Source organism: Talpa occidentalis, unplaced genomic scaffold (genome assembly GCF_014898055.3).
Source record: "Talpa occidentalis isolate TD23 unplaced genomic scaffold, MPIMG_talOcc4v2.1 talOcc4.12, whole genome shotgun sequence".
In the NCBI taxonomy this organism is placed as follows: Eukaryota; Metazoa; Chordata; class Mammalia; order Eulipotyphla; family Talpidae; genus Talpa; species Talpa occidentalis.
In genome coordinates this window covers 72,333,013-72,352,579 of record NW_023601212.1, presented here as the reverse complement: position 1 = coordinate 72,352,579, position 19,567 = coordinate 72,333,013, and the positions used below count along the sequence as shown (strand labels likewise).

General features: G+C 57.0%; 1 protein-coding gene across 5 annotated transcripts in view; it reads right to left on the bottom strand.

The window, feature by feature from the left end:
- Positions 1 to 1,076: 1,076 nt before the first annotated feature.
- Positions 1,077 to 19,567, bottom strand: part of INTS1 (integrator complex subunit 1) — a 30,888-nt gene continuing 12,397 nt past the window's right edge. For 3 of the 5 annotated variants that reach the window (XM_054693555.1, XM_054693557.1, XM_054693556.1), the window contains exons 19-48: positions 18,382 to 18,579; positions 18,100 to 18,229; positions 17,662 to 17,841; positions 17,439 to 17,588; positions 16,832 to 17,011; positions 16,645 to 16,749; positions 15,385 to 15,552; positions 15,168 to 15,276; positions 14,034 to 14,195; positions 13,107 to 13,253; positions 12,649 to 12,747; positions 12,250 to 12,374; positions 10,935 to 11,189; positions 10,553 to 10,712; positions 10,131 to 10,271; positions 9,578 to 9,749; positions 9,380 to 9,503; positions 8,221 to 8,351; positions 7,516 to 7,621; positions 7,203 to 7,429; positions 6,817 to 6,940; positions 6,198 to 6,331; positions 5,469 to 5,661; positions 4,643 to 4,770; positions 4,304 to 4,416; positions 3,567 to 3,680; positions 2,567 to 2,637; positions 2,031 to 2,122; positions 1,746 to 1,855; positions 1,077 to 1,618 (exon numbers count right to left, since the gene is read on the bottom strand). In XM_054693555.1, coding sequence (XP_054549530.1) covers positions 1,503 to 1,618; positions 1,746 to 1,855; positions 2,031 to 2,122; positions 2,567 to 2,637; positions 3,567 to 3,680; positions 4,304 to 4,416; positions 4,643 to 4,770; positions 5,469 to 5,661; positions 6,198 to 6,331; positions 6,817 to 6,940; positions 7,203 to 7,429; positions 7,516 to 7,621; positions 8,221 to 8,351; positions 9,380 to 9,503; positions 9,578 to 9,749; positions 10,131 to 10,271; positions 10,553 to 10,712; positions 10,935 to 11,189; positions 12,250 to 12,374; positions 12,649 to 12,747; positions 13,107 to 13,253; positions 14,034 to 14,195; positions 15,168 to 15,276; positions 15,385 to 15,552; positions 16,645 to 16,749; positions 16,832 to 17,011; positions 17,439 to 17,588; positions 17,662 to 17,841; positions 18,100 to 18,229; positions 18,382 to 18,579 — 4,264 coding nt within the window. In that variant the 3' untranslated portion in view covers positions 1,077 to 1,502. Of the gene's footprint in view, positions 1,619 to 1,745; positions 1,856 to 2,030; positions 2,123 to 2,566; positions 2,638 to 3,566; positions 3,681 to 4,303; positions 4,417 to 4,642; positions 4,771 to 5,468; positions 5,662 to 6,197; positions 6,332 to 6,816; positions 6,941 to 7,202; positions 7,430 to 7,511; positions 7,622 to 8,220; positions 8,352 to 9,379; positions 9,504 to 9,577; positions 9,750 to 10,130; positions 10,272 to 10,552; positions 10,713 to 10,934; positions 11,190 to 12,249; positions 12,375 to 12,648; positions 12,748 to 13,106; positions 13,254 to 14,033; positions 14,196 to 15,167; positions 15,277 to 15,384; positions 15,553 to 16,644; positions 16,750 to 16,831; positions 17,012 to 17,438; positions 17,589 to 17,661; positions 17,842 to 18,099; positions 18,230 to 18,381; positions 18,580 to 19,567 lie in introns of those variants that run through there. The other 2 variants (XM_037506722.2, XM_054693558.1) reach the window with 2 other exon arrangements.

The following is a 19,567-nucleotide window of genomic DNA, read 5'->3' as shown; positions in this document are numbered from 1 at the left end:
TGTCTCTAAGTGACATGGTCCAAAGGGGGCAGCTGGGCTAGGTGTCCCCACTGGTGGGTGGGACATGCCAAGAGCTCAGGGCGGGGCGGGGGTGAGGGGTGTGTGAACACAGGGTGGCCATGAAGAAGGATTCAGGAGAACAATGAGCACCAGTCTGCTCCACACAGAGGTTTGGGGGGTGGGGGCCAATGCACCCCCAGGTCAGGTAAGGTTGTGCTCAGGATGCAGGGAATGGCCCATCACCAGCAGCCTCTGGGGCGAAGGGCACAGTCCTGCAGTCACAGAGTGTGAGGCGACTCCTGGCCCCTCCCAAGGTCAGTCTCCGGAGGTGAGGCAGTGAACTGAAGCAGTGCCAACAGGACTTTCTAGTCCCGCTCTCAGGAAGGCCCTGGTAACAGTCATGTTAGCTCCAGTGCCCCCTGGTGGCCCCAGAGCAGCAGGAGCTGGGCTGGTGGAGAACACTGCCTGAGGGGTAGGTCAGGGCCTGGTTAGGGAGGTGGGGGCCTGGGCTGTCAGTGGAGAGAGGGTCTCTGAATGCTGGGCACTAACAGGGAAATGGGGTGAGGGTGGCACCACCATGTCTCTGGCTGCTGTGTGGGTGGGAGAGTGATGGCCTTAACTCCAATAAAAACAAGACAACAGGCCTGGAAAAAGCACTAAAGTAGACAGTGGGTAAGGCCCACAAAGAGGTTAATTAACTTCCTGGGGCACTGCCCCTGCCAGTAGTTCCATGACAAGTTCATAGGCAGAGTCCTCACACCAGAACCCCCAATTTAACCTTGGGGACACTCACTGTCCACTCCTTTTGTGAATGGGATTGTTTTGAGCCAACCATGCTTTAATGAGCGCCCTGAGGTAGGCCTAGGTGCAAAGCTCATAGTGGAGGTTTCAGGGCCCTGTCATCCCTTTGTGGGGGGAGGGAGACTGTTCTGCAGTCTAACCCCCTCTAGAACCTGCCCCTCACTTCCTTGGGAACCTAATCAGGCCTCATGGCTCCTGCTCAACCTCACAGGCAGAGAACTGGGAGCCCGGAGAGGGATACCTTCCTCTCTTGCTTCCGAGAGAAGTCTGGACAGTAGGAGGGGCTGAGATCACGTGCACAGGCCGGCTCCACATGGACTCCCCATATGCCCATCAGGACAGGTGTCCACCTCCAGGGCCCCACTCACTCCCAGTACCTTGGGAGGCAAACCACACAGGCAGTCAAGATAAACTTTCATTTATGATCAGTCCTTTAACACAACATCCGGGACATGAGTATTCCTAGCCAGGATGTGTCACCTGTTACTTTGCAAGCAGGGTGACAAACGGGCATGCCCCATGCCAGCTACTGACTCAGAGCCACTGGTCATGGGCTGAGTGCTTCCCCATCCAGTCTTCAGGTCACTGGGCACCCGTCCCTCCTCTTGGAGACCACCAGTGGCCACAGCCTCCTGGGCTGTCCCAGGGACCAAGTGGGTCAGCTGAGGGATTGGGCTGGTGCGTAGTCAGGCTATGAGGGCTCACATCACAGCTTCCATGTGCAGGACCCTCAGGGCCTCGGAGATCTGGGCGCTGGTGTCCACCTGGCCGTACATGCCCACCAGGAAGGCCCGGTGTAGCAACACCGCCGCGTGCTCTGTTGGAGGAGATGGGGCTGTGGTGACCATACCTGGGGTCTCAAGAACAGCAGTCACTCGGCAACTCTCAGAGGCTGAAATCTGGGTTTCCCTGGGAGTGGGCAGTGGGGACCTGAGGGGGCTGACCTTGGCAGAGAAGGGTGTACTCTGGCAGGTTCCGGAGGGCTGTCTGCACCACTTCGAAGTCCCGGCTACCCAGGCAGTACATGAATGTGGGCAAGAAGTCGGCAGCGATGCTGTTGAGAGGCACACATGAGTTGGATACCTCTGCCCGATGGCCAAACCCAGGGGGCCAGGGCGAGCAGACGTGCCTGGAGTCCTGGCCAAGGGCACCCAGTAGGCTAGCAAGCAGGCCTCAGTCCACAGAGCTTCAGGACATAAGCTGGGTGCAGCGGGCACCACAAGACTTACCTGGGATTGTTTTGGATGGAGCGCAGGGCCAGGTTGAAGGCCAGGTTGCGGCAGGACTCCTCGGCTGAGCTCATGAGGCGCTGCAGGTTGGTCTGCAAGGTGGGGTGGGGGTGTTACTAGGGCAAATTCCCACGCAGGGCTGAATCCCCAGTCTTCTGGCTGGGGCATATGGTTGGTGACACATAGGGTTGGTGGCAAGGGCAAAGGCCAGCTTGGGCCATTCCCCAAGCCTCCACCCCCCATCACTGGACTGTTCTGGGACCTCCAGTCTGTGGTAGGAAGCACTTGTGTGTCCAGGTTTAGCCCAGAGCAGAGGGGTGGCCGTGCTTTGTCCTCCCACTCCTCTGTGAGCACCTGGGCCAATGTCTACCTCCAACCCCTTCTCTGCAAAAGCCCTTTATGGGCTTTTCCTCCGCAGTCTGAGAAACACTGTCCAGTTTCTCCATTCACAAGAAGAGGGCTGTGAAGCCCAGCAAGAGAGTGGATGGGCAGGGCCAGGGGATGGGCATCTGCCCCCACAGCCCTCGCTCCCTCACCGAGAAGAAGCCCAGGATCTCAGGTCTCCGCCGGGACATCTCATCTATGTCGCTCAGAACCTCCAGCAGATCTACAACAGGCAGGGAGACATTAGGGCCAGACCACAGCTGCTGGTTTGGGGGCAAACTTCTGTGCCCCAAATAACCAATTGCAGGAGGGCCAAGTCCTGGAGCCAAAACCTGTGCAGAGAACCTCAGTTGCTGCCCTCATTAACACCTGCTGGGCAGGGACAGAATTCCAGAATATCACTGGTACCATCAGCAATCCAGGTGCAGTGTGGCCCATCAGAACATGGAGGCAGTACCTCCTAGAACAGTCTACATTGTCCTTAGTGCTTGGTAAAGCCCAGGAGTCCCCAAACACCTCAGGATGGAAAGCACTGGAGTTCTGCTGGTTTCCCAATATTACAGGCTAGTGAGTCCCAATCACGGGCACTGGGCAACTGGGAGGCTCTTAGAGGGACACACCCAGGACGTTTCTCTAGTCAGCCTGAGGGATCAGGCTTGTTCCCTTGCACCCTGCTCCCCTGAGGACTGCCCTGGGCCACCCTGAAGCCTCACTGGGAATTACGGTCTCACCCCTTCTACCAGGGAGCTGCCCAGTCTCATACACTTATCTCAGTGAGAGGGGATGGGCCTCGGCGGCCACTTGGGAGCACTCCGCGCACCACTGAGTGAGCCCAACAGCCCAATTCTACCTGGTCATCCAAATCTCAGCCCTCCTGCAGACCCCTGGCCACTACTAGGCCCTGCTTCCACAGGTGTTCCCAACTGTTTGGTACAACTGACCAGCAGAGTAGCTCACTCCTGCCTCTTCCTCTAACACCGTCTCTGCCTAACTCCCCCATAGGGCAAATAGCCCAGGCCCTCCCATGCCTAGTAGAGGCCTGCTATCTTCCAGACGCCTCCATAGGACCCAGAGTACCACAGGGACAGAATGGAAGCTGACCACCCATCACAGGGGTGACCTGGCTTGGGGGAATCAAGCTCCCAAACTCACCCTCAACAGTCTGGCCCCGGGACAGCCTCTTCATGTAGGGGGCCATCTCAGCTGCAGTCAGAGGGGTGAACAGAGAGACACTGACCAGAGGGAGGGAGCCAGTCGAACTCTCATCTGGAAGACAGGAAGCCAGTGTCATGGGATGAAACAAGGCTGGTGTACCCCAGAAGCAGCCCATCCATGAGAGGCCTGAAAGGTACATCAGGAGGAGTGGGCTAAACACTCAACACCCAGGCTCCAGAATCAAGGGCCAATTGTGCTGAGTAACCCTAGAGGCATGCATGATGGGCTGAGCACAGCGCCTGGTGCACAGTGGGCACTCAGCAAATGCAGGAAGACAGAAAGCCCACTAGGAACTGCCTGGGAGGCTCGGGGCCTCTATCTTGAACTTTGCCTGTTGTTTTCTCCTCTACTCACCCGCCACACTGTGCTTTGGAGACCCTCCACCAGTCTGGAGCAAAGTAGAAATACCCGGAACACAGCAAGTGCTCAATAAAGGCACCTAAGTGCCAGCTGCTGCTGAGTGTTTCCCTGGATGGCCAAGTCACTTTCAACACAAATGATGTCATCACACAACCATGAGAGACCCCACACAGGTCAGTGCATCATGTATGTGCTACAGACCTGAGGGCCAAGGATGCCACAGGAACAGCTAACAGTCCTGAGGGCTGGTCATGTTGCGGGGAACAGCCTGATCTGCTACCTCTTCCCCACAAAACCCAACTGGCCCCACTCACCCTCGCCCTCCTCATCCAGGCCTCTGTCGGTCCTGCCATCCCTGCTGGGAAGGCTCAGCCCAGCAAGAAGGGACTTCAACATCACCAGGTCACTGCTGTCAAAGGACAGGTCACTGGGGAGAGAGCACAGGTCTCTGTGAGAAAGCAATCAGCAGAGGGAAGGGAGTGGGGAGACCAGGATGCTCAGGTGGGAGTCAGCTTCCCAAGAGCCTGGTGTAGATCCAATACCCATGGCACCCCTGCTGCCCCTGGGTCCCAGACAGCATCATTCTGGGTCTCCACCCTCGCCTCAGGAGCTCTGGCCCTGAATGCCACACCCTGGCACTGACACACACTCACTGGAGTGCATCGGAGTGCTTCTGCAGGAAGGAGACAGCCGCAGGGGCGTTGCAAGTGATATACTTGTGAGTGAACTGCACGAACTTGCTGATGAAGGGAGCCAGAAGACGGGAGGACTTCCTGTAGTTCTGCATGAGAAGCATGCAGTGCTTCAGAGCCCAAGTATGCCCAAGTATCCCCATGTCCCCTCTTCTGCCCCATATGGCTAGCCTGGAACCTCACAAAGGAACTGTGGACAACAAAATGACCACCTGCTGGCCACTACGCAGTGTGCTAAGGGTTTCAAAGAGGTCCAAAATGCCCTTATCGTTTGTGAGCTCAGGGCTAACAAGAGGATGCCACAAAAGCATGTGCCGAGATGGGTAACAGGGACCGCAAAGGCACACAGAACCACAGAAGGAGCAGCATGGAAGTTCCGAGAGGCTGGAGTTCAATTTCTGAAGTATGTGGGGTTCCCCCAGACACATCTTCCCAAGGTGACAGCTGGGTCCCAGGGTGGGACTCAGAAACTACTAGATGGTAGTTTGGCCCCACCCTGATGCTGGCCCAGTACTCTGCTGTCCTGCAGGGTCCCAGGGGCCCTGAAAGTCCCACATCCCACGTCTGTCCTCAGTCAGCAGCCAGCTCTCAGCAGAGAGGGAGACATCCTCACCATGTCTGGTAAGAAAGCTCAGATGTGGCCTGGCTATGACAGCAGACCAAAACAGGAGATTTCCGAGTGGAAGAGACCTGCGGGTCCCTGTGCTTGGGGTCCTGGCTGTGGTATCAGGAGGGTGGAGATCTTGGCTCTCCCTCCAGAGGACTAGACCCTGGGATAAGCACGCACCACCAGCAGGCGGATGAAGGACAGCAGACAGTCCCACAGCGCCCCCTGGTGCTCGCTCTGGAACACCTGCGGCTGCAGTAGCTCCAGGACACCCAGCACATGCAGGAAGAAGGTCAGGTGATTCTGCTGCCGAAACTCCTGGAAGTTGAGGTGGGTACGGCCATGCAGGAGTGCAGCGATCATGGGCAAGTGCCTGGAGACAGCAGAAAAGCACTTGATGAGAACCCCTGGGTACTCACTGGAGTTCCACAGAGCCAACACCTTCATGCCACAAGAAATTCTCAACTCTGTCTTGGAGATCATCCTGGAGCTTACCCAAATACCCATCTGATTTGATAGGTCAGGGCTGCACCTTTAAGCAGCTCCAGGTGATGCTGAGGCTGCTGGTCCAGAATTCTGACAACCTCTACCTCCTGTTCTGAGTCTACAAGATGGAGACTCATTAACCCACTCTCTCCTGGGATCTGGCCCCCACCCCCATAAGACTTAGCTGGGTTAGAAGAGTAGAACCTCTCCCATGAGGCTACTGCTGCCCAGTCCAGGGCTCTGCATCTCCACAGGTCAGTCATGAGCCCAAGACCCTGTTCTTACAGGAACATCTGGAGCATAGACATGATCGGAGTACTAATCCCGGGGAGGGCCTGTAAGGGTGTGGGGTAGGTAGGCCCTTTGCCTCCAGGGCTGCTTCATGGAATCTCCCAGAGCACAGAGCTGGGGCTGCAAGTGTACCTGAGCAGCAGGATAGGGTGGGCCACAGCCAGCTTCCGACAGGCCATGTTGGCGTCTGCTACTCGGTTCTCTGATGACCGGGAGTCACTGGTGTCCGCGAGGAGGGTGATGAAGCGGTGAATAAGGCCGTCCAGCTATGAGAAGTGGGGAGCACCCACCACACACTGAGTGTGCTGTCTATTGCTGAAGGGGTTCAGTCAGGCTCAACAGGGCCATGTGTGGGTCTCTGATGTCAAGGCCCCCAGCCCCAAGGACTACTGTGGCTATGCAGCGACTCAAAGAAATTTGTCCCTCAATTATTTCTAGGTGCTTCTGCAGGTCAAACAGGTTGTTGCTAAAGTTCCCAGACAACCTCAAACACAGTAATCTGAAGCCAACCTTTCTACACAAACAATACCAACACTAAATGCCAGTGACACGCTGAATGCGAGGAACGGGATGGTGGGGAGGCTCTGCCTTCAGGCAACATGAGAACAGGGCCGCCCAGATGCTGTGGCTGCTCACCAGACCTGTTTCATTTTTAAATTTAAAAACTTTCTTTATCCCTCATTGGGTTTCTATCTTAAAAGCAAAAGCAAAACACAGAAAGGTACCGAGCACCTCCCTCATCAGTTCTCACCTTACAGACGCTGCTGCCCGTGGCCCCCTCCCCATGCAGCAGGACCTCAGGCAGTGGCACACGGAGCTCGGGCCGCTGCAGGTAGAGTTGCAGGAGCAGGTCTTGGCAGTGCCTTCCCAGCACACTGGAAGAGACCACGCTAGGGTGTGGAAGGCTGGGGACTGCGTGGTGGGGCCGGCAGAGCTGCTACTCCCACCACTGGCTGTGCACCCCAGGGAGATGGGAAGTGGGCTCCAGGAGGAGGCACGGGTGGCACCCCTCCTGCAGACAGGAGCCAAACCCCAGGGCCAGGGCTTCTTCCTCTGGGGTGCATTTGAGGGGTGTCTGTTGATCACATTAGCAAGGCAACAAAGTGAAGGTTCCTGGGTGTGTACCTGCATACTCACCTGTCTCCCCGCTGCTGGATGCAGCCTGTCAGGTGTGCTGTCACCTTCCGGATACTCTCGTCGTCTCCACGGCAGCAACTAAGCAGCAAAGGCAGCCGGGCCTGGAGGAGGCTGCAAGCGGCAGTGTCCGTGTCCTGGCTCCTGGCCTCTGCCTCTGCCAACATCAGCTCCACCAGGCCAGTGAGCTCTGGAGCCTGGACCCGCAGCACCAGTTCCTCCCGCCGCTTCTGCAATTGATGCCTGTAGTCAGCCTGGAAGGGAAGGGCTGGCCACACTCACCCCACCCTGCAGGGCCGGCACACTCCCAACCTGCCTGAGGGGTGCGTTGGTCCCTTCCCTGCCAGATCCGAGGAACATGGATGCAGGCCCAGAGGAAGTCCAGAGAGGCTGAAGGGTCAAACCTAGAAGTAAGCAGAGTTCTGACGGAGCACGATAGCCTCTCGGCTTCTGGGCACAGCAGGCAGAGATGGATGACAAACCAGAGAAGCTAGGGCGAGCAGCTCCCCAGTGACAAAAAGGGCAGGAGTACTTCTCTGGCTAAGGGTCCAGGTCAGCCACTGGAGACTTGCACCACCCTGCCCTGCTGTGCCCACACCTTACCCACCCTCTGGGCTAGCCCTCCATGAAGAGAAGCATTTAGAGCTTTGCAGCTCAGCATGAGCAACAGTCATTCATGTAATCCAGGAAAACGGACCATTCCCTCAGCTGACATCTGCCCTGGTAGTCACCCAGAGCAGGGACACTCTGGTCAAGTGAGTTCTGTGCCCTTCCCAGCATGCCAGTGTAGTGAGGGCCTTGGTCAATGGAGGTGTCCTTAGGGCTGAGCAAGAGTACACAGCAGGACACCCAGTGAGCACCCAGTGAGCCCCAGGAACCAGGGGAAGCTGGGGGAAGGGTAATGGATGGGATGCCCCGGTCTTCAATGCTGCTGGCTGCCTGAACAGAGCCCACAGCTGTCATGAGATTTACTTCCTCCCCCAGAGAGGTGGGGTGGGGCTGGGCTGGGCTGTGTGCTCACCTCTGCTCCCGGTTCCTGCCCAGTAGGATGCGGATACACTGGTGCAAGGTGGACCAGTTGGACTGGTGAGTGAGGAGGGCCAAGAGGTAGGGTCGGAAAGATGGCACCTGGGGGCCGGGGTGACCTTTACCCTGGAGGAGGAAGAAACCTAGATGATCACCACTGGGGAACCCAGCTGGCCTCTATGGAGCATGTCAGAGGACAACTCCCTACTCAAACTGCAGAAAGTAGGGGGAGGGGGTGTTTTGAGGGAGACCTGGCACTCTGCCCATATGCCAGGTGGGCCCAGCCAGGTGCTCAGCAGACTGTGGGCTGAGGGAAACCAATTCCTAGAGATGGGGGAACCCAACAGCAAAGCCAAGAGAAGAAAGCAAAAACAGCTGCTCCTACTCTCAGAGTCCTGGGAATATGTTCCAAAGACAGCCGCTGGCCACAGCAGCATTTAAGATTTCGGAATGAAGGCCTCCCTGGTGGCACAAGGGATTAAGACGTAGCACTATGAAGCCACCTGCAGCCACAGCAGCACAAGTTCTATCCCCGACCAGGGAGGTGACCCACATGGCGCAGCAGACCTCTCCTGCTCGCCCGCTGCTCCCCTCAGCAGTGTATTTCAGTCAGTCTGCCTGTTCTGTTCCCCACTCTGTCTCTGGTGAATCCTCTCACCCCGCCCCCCACCACCTCAGGCCTGTAGCCCGGTTCTTGTATGCATTAAATAAATAGACCTTTAAAAAAAAAAAAATAGTAAGATTTAGGAACGAGACAGTGACCCCTGCTCACAGAAATGCAGACCAACAAGCACCTGGCAAGAGCACAGCAGGGACAACAGCTCCTCACTGTTGACATGGCTGGCATTTTCCGATCATCCCCAGAGAGACAAGGTGGGGACACCACAGAGTGGGGGCACTTGCGGCCCCTCCCTGCAGAGCTCCGACATTCAGAGGACCCAATGTCTCATCAGGGGTACCAGGCTCTACTCTCCCTGCTCACTGTGGTGCCTCCTGTACCCTTTGGGTCCACAAAGCTCCAACCACGCTCCCAGATGCCTGCCCCAGTATTGAGCTGTCCTTCCCCAGTGACTGCTGGCAGCCATGTTGAGCATCGTGCAGGTGCCCAGCACCCAGCCCCACCCAAGGCCTGTGCCAGCAAGTCCACAGCCCACCTTGCTCCGGGAGAACAGGAGCCGCTGCTGCAGGTCGGGGCAGCTGCCCACCACCTCTGGGTCCAGCATCTCCAGCCAGTCGACAAGCAGCCCCGAGCAGGGTCCAAGCCGCACAGCCTCTGGGCTGAAAGGAAGGCAGGGTGGGCTCAGAGACAGCCAGTCATGACTGCGCACTAGGCCACTGCCTTGCCAGCTTACCTGCAAACTTTAGCATCCTGCTCCCCAGAGGCTGGGGGTTCCTTCTCCTGCAGAAGCAGGGAGCTCACCACCACGATGGGCCTGGAGGCCGGGAATGCAGAGGTAGTAGTGAAGAGTGCTGTCAGCAGCTCCTCCAGGTGAGGGGACTTCACCTCAATCAGACCCTGGAGGACTAGAAGAGGGCAGAAAGGCATCTGTGTTGCTGAGCTGGGGGATGGAGATGGGCAGGCCTGCAGACTACCCAAGAACAGAAAACGGACCCCCACCTCTGTAGCCAGTGATGCCCCGGCACCTGGACAGGAGTGGCCAGCAGTGGTGCCAGCACTGGTCCTCCTCAGGGAGGAAGGCAGGCCATGGGGCTATTCGGGCAGCACTGGGTGTGAGCCCAGTGTATAACACTCCAAAAGGAGAGTCCAGGCGAGGGCTGGAAGCCCGTATGGGGCTGCTTACTGGGCTGGGGTGTGGGCTGCCTAGGACAGTTCTTCCTTCAAAGGTCCTAGGTGGGGGCATCTATGAGAAGAAGGCCTTTGCAGTGCTACCACCTCCAAGGTACCTTTGCCAATGAGCTCTGGTTCCACACCACACGTCTCCCCAGACTTGAGAGTGGTGACGACTGCCCGGATGGTAGAGCTGACTGCCTCCGGGTCCCCACGGAATGTCAGGGCCTCCGCCAGGTGTAAAAACCCACTCCGCACTGAGGAGAATGTCCAGGTGACAGGTCTTGACCCCACATATCACCCATCAGCCTGACGTGCAGGGAGTACCCGACTGCCGATAGGGAGTGACCCATTGGTTCCCACATGCACTTTCTTTCCTAGGCGTCTCCCCAAACCCCAGCTGCCAAAATGTTCACCACATGCACATCCATGCCAACCCAGGGTGCAGAGACCCAAGTACCAACGGATCCCTCTGTGCTTTCAAGGCCACCATTCTGACAGATGGCAGGAGCTCCCCTCCCAACCCTCCCTCCCTCACCGTCACTGATCCTGCGTCTTGCTGAGTACTGGGTGGCAAAGAGCTTGAGCTGGGCCTGCAGGGGCCCACCCTCCACTGCAGGGCCGTCCAGCCACTGTAGGGTCTGCATGAGTACTTTGAGGAAGAGCGAGGAGAAGGTGGTATCCTGGGGCACACAGCGCTGTGGGGACAACCGTGGTACAAGGCTACACTCACTTAGAGGCAAGTGTGCACAGAGCAGTGGCACGGCCTGCACTCTGGCAGGGAAAATGGCTGCAGGAGTGGAACTGACTATGAGGCCTGTACCACCCTGCAATCCAGCACGGATCAACCCCATCTCTGTGGCCACCCCCAGATGTGGGGGTCTGCTGCAGATGCACCCCCACCGTGCCCCCACACCCACCTGGTACTGGCAGAGCAGGCGCATCAGTGGGCAAGCAAGGAAATGGTTCCGCTGCATGGCCATCACCAAGGCCCCACCGTGCGTGGAGTTCAGCAAGGAGGCAATGGCCTGCAGGAGGCGCACTGCAACGCCCTGCACCTCGGGATTCCCCTGACGGGCTTTGGCCAGTTCCTGGCCCAGTGCCTGCTGCAGTGCAAGGGCAACAGGGCGGGCACTGGAGCTCTGCCATCGTGGGCCGGGGCTCAGAGGGAAGACCTGGAGCACAGCAAGGGGGACAGTCAGGGGTGAACTTGGCAGAGGTGAGCCCAGGTCTTCTCTCTGAGAGGCCTGCACACTACAACCCCACCCTTTTGTGGACTGACCTGTGCTGCAGGCATGGCAGGGACCCAGGGACTTCAGCTGAAGGAGCAGCTGAAGATGTCCTGCATGACCAGTGCCTACGGACAACCCCTCAGGGAGTAAGTGGGTGCAGGGGATTGCACAGGATTCCTGCTCTGGGGTGAGTCTGTGGGTAAGTCCCACAGCCCTTGGACCTCAGCTTCTTCATTTATGAAATGGTACGTGTGCAGTGAGAAAGGCACGAATGTGCAGATCTGTGTGCAAGAAGATGTTCTGCACAAGTGGCCCATGTAAGGAGGGGTGAGGGCACAGGGGCACACACATGTTCTCAGGGGCAAAGCCAGCAGCAACGAGTAAAAGCGGTGCTGCAGGGCTGCGAGAGGGGTGACTCGGGGTTCTCTGTGGGGTGGCAAGACTGAGAGATGAGATCTGCACACCAGAACCATCGCACTGCATGCTCCAGAGGGCAAGGTCAGCACGAGTCATTCCCCAGCAAAGTAAGGGAAGGTGTCAGCAGAGCCAGGCCAGTCCCGGAGGGCCGTGTGTATGAGCGGAGACTTGTCTGCTCATTTTCCATAATTCTGGAAGAGATGAGTAGAGGCAGTCCTACAGAGACTGGGCTGAGGCTGGCATGCTAGGCTGGCATGCAGCAAGGGTAGTGTTGGGAGACAAGGCATCTCTGAGAACCACCAGAAGGTGCTGCTCTCAACACAGAACATATCTCGCTTCAACTGTTTTTGCAACCAACCTGAAGAGGTCACTGATAATTTTATGGATGAGGAAACTGAGGCACAGAAAGATCAAGCAGCTCGGCCAGTCACTTAACTTGGAGAAGAAAACCAAGGTGGCTGAGGAAACCTCTCTCAACTTGAACGGGGCATTTTAGGGTAAACCCCCTTTTCGAGCAGGAGGAATGGATGGCCCTTGGGGTGCCCTGCTTATGGAGAGGGCAGTTCCATAACAGAGGTGGCAGTACCTGCAGGAACATGCTGGCCAGGTCGTCCTCTGGGCCAAGCACCCGCACCTGAGTCACAGCCCGGATCCTGCCCTGGCCCGCAGGCTGTTCTGGGCTGCTTTTAGGTTTTGGTGTCTCTGTGCTGTCTTCAGGAAAGAGAAAACAAGCATTAGATAGCAACTCTTCCTGGCTGCTTCCAGTGGGGACCATAAACCAAGGCTAGTCTTGCCCAGGGACCATCACCTAAGAAGACCAGCTGGCAGACCTGAGGAGGATTCTGCATCCTAAGGACCCAGGCCTCACTCAGGCTGGAGGCTTGCAAGGAGCAAGGCCTTTCAACAGGAGATGGGATCCAGACCAGCATGGCCCCATAACAGCATGTGCCATGAATGGGCGCAGGTGAATGGGCCCAGGTGTTACCTCGCCGAGGTGGCAGGGAGGCTGTGAGCAGGGAATGAAAAGTCTGGCCCCCAGATGCCCCTCTCTCATGCTGGACCTCGACCAAGTGAGCCATGTAATCTGCAAAACAGCAACAGAGCTTCACACAGGGAAATGTGCTCCCATCCTGCAGAAACTGGAGTGGGGGCGCAATGATGATCCGACAGTTCTAGAAAGCGACTTCAGAGCACAGACAGGAGGTCCCTCAGCAAAGGGTCTCACAGCTACAAGCACAAAGAATGACCACAGTCCCCTCATCCTCAACCCGAGAGGCAGTCCCCTCATTCTCAACCTGTCACCCCTGCCCAGCCCAGTCCCACCTTCCTGCTCCAAACTCTCACCTCATATGTTCCAGCCCCCTCCCAACCTTGGTGCAGACCGGCCAGGTCCCAGAGAGTTGTATCAGGATCTGCTGAGTCACGAGAACTATTGGTTCTTACTCTTGTCCATGATATTCTGCTCCAGGGTCTGGGGATCATGGGCCACTGCCTGGTCCAGGTACTGGAGGAGTTTGCTCATGCTGGATACAGGGATACCAAAGGACTGCACGAAAAGCAGCAGCTGCTGGGGCTCGAGGTCCTGCAGGGCTGAGGGTAACACACACTCAGCAACTTTTGGTTTGCAATCCTGGGCCTAAGGGGGCATCTGGAGCCTCCCTGGAGCCCAGGCCCGTCCCTGCTCCAGAAGCCAACTCTGAAGTGCAGCTGGTGGATCCACAGAAGACTCATAGCATTGTACAGCACAAGGCCTGCTTCCCACCCTGCTCTCTGGGGCAGGGTTCGAGCCTAGGTCTTCTCTTCTCCAGGCTCTGAGCTCCTGAGAACCATTAATGGCTCCCCACAGCTTTCAAAGAGCCCAGATTCCTTTGACTGTGCCCTCCATTGTGCTGTCTGAGCTAACCCCACGGCTTATCAAACTGTGCCCCAGCTTCCTTCTGCTCTGCCCAGGTGCCACCCGACAGGTTTCTGAGGTATGCCAGCCTCACTGCAGGACCCCAATCACTCCATCCTTTGAGAATGACTCAGAAGCCCCAGCCCACCCCTCACCCCTCCCCACTCCCAAAAGTTTCATCTTCCCTTCTCTAGCAAGGACTTCTCACTTAGGGGCCCCCCTGCACCCCTGTCTGAATGGAAGAGTTTAGCAGAGGTGCTAGTGCACTCCTACAGTCCAACCTGGAGAGCCTCGCACACACCAAAAACTCAAACATTTGCTGAATAATGAATGTCCTGGAACCACTAGAGGACCATGAGATTCACTACTAGACGAGTGTTCTCTCTCATCTGTAACAGATGGCCCACACTTGGGCCCACAGCAGATGTGATGTCCAGGATACCCCATCATGGGCCTTCCCCTCGCCCGGGCCATACCAGCGTCCACCAGGCGAGGGACCTCGGAGCGGATCATACGCAGTTTCAGCCAGTCGGGCAGCAGCAGCGCCTCCTCTGATGTGTCCACCAGGAAGGCTGTGGGGAGAGGCTTCTTCTCTGGGAACCAGATGTCCAACAGAGCCTGGAACTCACTGTCACCAGCTTTAGGAGAGATGTCAAAGTAAGCAACAGAGATGGCTTCATAACTCAACTAATCCCGACAATTGCTGCATAACAGCCCATCTCATATCTGGGAAATAGAGCTGGGTGCCTACCTGAGAGCCAGTCTGCCCACCTGAGAGCCAGTCTGCCCAGAGACTGTGCGTGGCTGGGTCTCTGAGCTGTGAGCTTGGTGGAACCTGCGCCCTCCCACTCCACAGGCTCTACACCATCCTGGGAAGCCACACAGGTTCAGCCCAGCATGAGGCCAGCCCCACCTCAGTGCCCACAGGCTTGGGAGCGCCCACCCTCCCAAGGGGCGACCGCCTTCCCTGGGCATCACCTCCATTCCTGACAGGGATTCCCCCAGCACAGCCCACAGGGCACCAGCCCAGCAAGAGGACCTGTCCCCTCCCTCTATTTCAAATAACAAGAGCAATCCAAGTGGTCAACTGGGAAGGAGGCAGACAGGCTGCCAGGCAGGAGGGGGCTCAGCTAGCTGAAGCATCAGCTGGGTCTGAATACAGCCCACAGTCAGCGAGTCGAGGGCCACACACCCAGGGCCTGTGGGGAAGACCAAGAGCTCACTGTTGCGGGTCCCCGTCTCCTCCAGAAACCAAGTCTCCCTGACTGGGCTGAGCAGGAGGAGTAGGCACAGGAAGGTGTCTGGTGGCGCCCAGGGCACTCATTTCAGGGCAGTGCAGGCAGGGGAGTGAAGTGTCAACAAAAACCAGGCTCTCATCACAGGCCCATCACTTTCCAGACCTCGAAGCTCTTGAGGATCCCCTCATACCGAGGAGCTCTTGTGTCTCCCTGATTTCTCTCAGACTAGCATGAAAAGGACTGCCTCTCTCTGCCTTATAGGAAATGGAGGTTGGTAATTGGGATCTTCCCAAAGCGATGCTTGCCTCACTCTGCACACCCTGCCCAAGACAGACCCCAGGAACTGGCCCTCTTGTCCCACAGGCTGCTCACGTGGTGGCCCCAACGTCAGGAGGATGACCATGGCATGGACCACCAGGATGTGCATGGTGGCTGTCTCCCCACTTGTCCAGCGCAGGAACACCTGATCCTGAGACTCCGACTGTTAGGTAGAAGAGAGTGAGTAACAGGTGTCCTGCCACCAAGAGGCGACCATTGCCTAATGGTGGGGACTCTGAGGCAGGGGCTTCAGGGCCAGGGCACAGCTTACCCAGCTGTAGACCTCCTCCCCCTCCTTGCTCTTGCGCATGCGCCTCACATAGCATGAGAAAATAGACAATAATGCGGCCAGCACTGCATCCGACTCGGCACTACAGGAGCGCTTGGAGAACAGGTGGGACATGATAGTGGAGCGTTCCACAATGAGCCGGGCCACATCCTAGGGGCAAACAAGAAAAGTGGTGGCAGGGGCTCCCCAGAGACAGGCAGGAGGGCCTCTTCTTGGCCAGCCCCACTTCTAGAGAGCCTGTCCTACCAGCAAGAGGCCACCCCCGAAGCTACAACAGGCTTAGCACAACCACACACCCAATCGGGGTGAAGACTTAACAGCAAGCAACAGGGCCATGACAGAGGAAAGGGGCCCCCCAGTGCCCAGGGCCCCTCAGACACACAGGGTCAGTCAAACATCCAGGAGTAGCAGGAGCCCCTGGAGAGGATAAAAACCCTAAAAGTAAAAGGATGCTGCCACCAGCCTAGCATGGAGAGAAGCGTGGGCAAAGCAAAGAGCAAACACGGGCTTTATCCTATGAGCAACAGAATACATTTCTCAAGATTCAAGGGGAAGAACACCTAAAGAGCCAGATGCCAAACCTCCTCAAGTTCTGGAAGAACACCTTTGGAAGGGCTGCCTGCTGGACCAGGACTCAGGAGCGAGGGCTCAAGGCCTGGGTTTTTGTAAGGACAGCCCCTCAGCAAGGAAGCCAGGCTTTAAGAGAATCACACTTACCCCAACCTGCTAGCCTGCACACCCCCATCCATCCCTTTACTCATCCCAAACATTCTCTGGGGCCCCGAGAATGCATAGTCGCTGTTAGCTAGGAACCGGCTGACACGAAAGCAAGGTCAAAGAAAGTTGGCCAGAAAGAGAACAAAGGGGTAAATGGATGGTACTCCTGGGTCCAGTGTCCCCCCTCCATAGGAACCAGCAACACAGAATACCTTCTGGGTATCACCCCTGGGCTGGCCGAGAAGCCTGGAGACCCGCCAACCTGAGAATGTACTTCGGATATAGTGACATCACACCTCCCACATCCCAGAGGCAGTCACAGAGGTAACCTGGCCTTGGTGACAACAATACAGTTATTCTAGCACTGCCGGGACCTAGTTCTCCCTACCATGACACCTAACCTGGATAGAAAAGTCACTGGAAAGTAAGCCAGCCAGCACTTGGTGTCCCCAAGCCCAAAGTACCACCACATGATGGGTCTGCTCCCGCCCTCAAACCAAGGCCAGGTCACTGTGTTCCCCTCACCAGGGCCAGGTCACTGTGCTGGCTCTGCTCCTCCACAGGCGTGTGCTGGGACAGGTAGACCAGGTAGGCACTGATGGTCTGTGGATCAGTCTCCATGTGGATGGCCTAGGGAAGGGGCTGTGTGAACTGCTCTGTTCCGAGGGGGGGCGGAGTGCCCCCCCCCCCCCCGCAGCTGCTGCACCCTCACCTGCTGCAGTGCCAAGGCGGTGGTGGTCCTGACGCTATCGAACAGAGGCAGCCTGGGCAGGTCTCTCAGCAACCACTGGTAGCCCTGCAGCGTCTCCGAGTCCCTGGAATCCTCCTCCATCTGGGGCTCCTTCTCTTCTCCATCCCGAAGGCTGCCCTCTGAGAGCACAAGGGACAAGCCCTGCAAGTAGACATGCATCGGGGATCTTACACATCAAGTCTCTGCCAGAGTCCACATCGGGATTTTGGGGGGCAGGGGTAGAGGGTTGAAATATCCCCTCAGAGCCCTGGGAGGAGGAAGCTGCCCAGTCAATAAAGACCCTGCATCCTGTCAGCCACTAGCATTGAAGAGACAGTGGCAGTGAAGTGGGATCTTTAAGGAGCTGCCACTCAGCACCTGCAAGATGCTAAGTCACTCTGGGGACACCCACCACCCAGGGAAGCCAACACTGCACACAGGAGAAAGGCTCAGTTCCTGTCAGGTTTTACTAGGGTCGTCTCTCCACAGATGACAAAAGTCAGCGAGAAAGTCTCGGTGGCTGAGAGGCTCACTGTACATAGAGGAGTACAGAGCAGTGGGACATGCTGGGCTCAGTGGCCAGCCTCACCTTCATGGCCAGCACGCGGGAGGCCACCTGGGAAGAGCCAAGGCGCCGTAGGAAGTAGTCCAGCACCTCGCACGTGGTCTGCTTGTCAGCCTTCGGGCCCAGCAACAGGTCTTGCAGGCGGCCCAGCAGCTGTCGCTGCTTCTGCTGCCTCTGCAGGAACAAGGGGGACTTGAGGGAAAGCCTAGAGGGCCTGAGAGTGGGATAGTGGTGGGGAACCACTGACCTGCCGCTTCTTGGCCTTCCGCTCTTTGCTTTCACCCTCCTCCTCCTCTTCTCCTGAAGTGGAGTCATCCGCAGCGTCATGTAGCAGGAACTCACACAGACACTGTACAGGCAGCACATCCAGGGAGCCCTCGCTGGACTGGACCAGGTCGGCCAGCCAGGGCATGGATTGCGAGGAGGCCTAGGCAGCGACAATAACACGCAGCTCCTTTAGATGAAACCTGCTGTGTCCCCTTCTACAGCCCACCTCCCTGTGTCCACCCGGCCCAGAGCAACTGCACACTGAAGCACAGACCATCTGCATACTATTCAGACCCATTCCACCCTCACATCTGCTCTGCTCCCTCTGGTTACAGTTTCATTTAGGGCAAGAGCCCAGGGAAGCTTCTGGAAGGTCCCCAGCCTGCCTGAGTCCCTTCTGCAGAGCTAAAGGTCTTACCTGCCTCTGGATGATGTTGAGGAGGAAGTCTGGGTTTCGGCTCCGGCACAGCAGGTGCCCAAGGCGGAGGGACTGATTGAGGCCTTTCACTTGGTCCAGGATGTGGGGGGGTGGCCGCCGAGGGGGGCCTCTGAAAATCCCACAGGACATGAGTGTGTCGATGCGTGAGTGCAACAGCAACAGGTATGACAAGGGGAAGCACCTGCTCCCACTCCACCCACCACCAGCCATCCCAGGCTTAAGTCCTCAAGTTCAAGAGATTGGGGGCTGGGATCAGCTTACTGGGGATCCAGACTGGTGAGCTGAGACAGAAGGAGGCTACTGCTCTCAGTGATGGTTTGCTTGGTGGAAGCAGCTGCCAAATGTCCCTCAAAGGCCAGAATCTCCTGCTTCTCACGCTGAGAGATCTGCAGTTCCCGATTAATCATTTCTGTCCGGGTCTCCTCATCAGTCAGGGTGCAAGGTGGATAGGAGTAATTACTGGAAACCAAAAGATAGGCACTTGTTACTATGCCCTGTTGGAGGCTTGCTCCCAGATAACATGGTCAGGAAAGGTCAAAACTCAAAATCCTGGCTGTGGCTGCAGTGCACAGCTTGAGCTGTCAGGCAGACCAGAAAGCCCACAGGGCCAGCAGAAGGCTGTCTGAGGAAGGCCTGCGAGAGTCCAGCCTCCTCACAATGCCCCACCCAGCCACCCACTGTCCTTCCACACAATAGTGTGCTAGTTACTTCCGAAAGAGTCAAGTCCTGGACCCAGAGCTCACATGCCCTGGACTTCCTCCCTTCTAGTCACCCCCCATTCCTCCCCAGATTCCCTTCCAACAGGCCCAGCTAGGGTAGTCCCAAATCAAGATGGAGGTTTTCGTCTCCTCTCCATATTAAAAAACCAATCTGTCTTCCCAAGATGTTCTTTCATCTCAGTTCTGTTCTTAAGGCACCAAAGTCAGTCACAGCAGTAGCCACAGGACAGCCCTTCAGAGGTGTGAAGGGAACGGCCATTTAGGGCAAGAGCCTTGGGCTAGAGACATCCGGTTCCCAATGTGTGTGTATACACATGGCCAGTCCCTACAAGCCACAGCCTCACACACACACACTAATGCCCTCTGCAGTCCCTCTTAAGAGTGCAAAGTGGTTTGGCCTCCCCTGGTGGCACAGGTAGTTGAGCGCCGCGCTGTGAAGCTGTCTGCAGCTTCTGCAGCGCCGGTTTGATCCCAGCCAGCCGGCAAGGGCCCCACAAGGCATGGCAGACCTCTCCTGTCGCACCCGCTGCTCCCCTCAGCGGTGTATTTCATCAGTCTGCCTGTTCTGTTCCCTGCTCTGTCTCTGGTGAATCCTCTCACCCTCTAGCGCATCTGGCCTGTACCCTGGTTCTTGTACAAATAAATAAATAAATAAATAAATCTTTAAAAAAAAAAAAAAAGTGCAAGGTGGACTGGACCTGTCTCCGATTTTACGAATGGCAATGGAG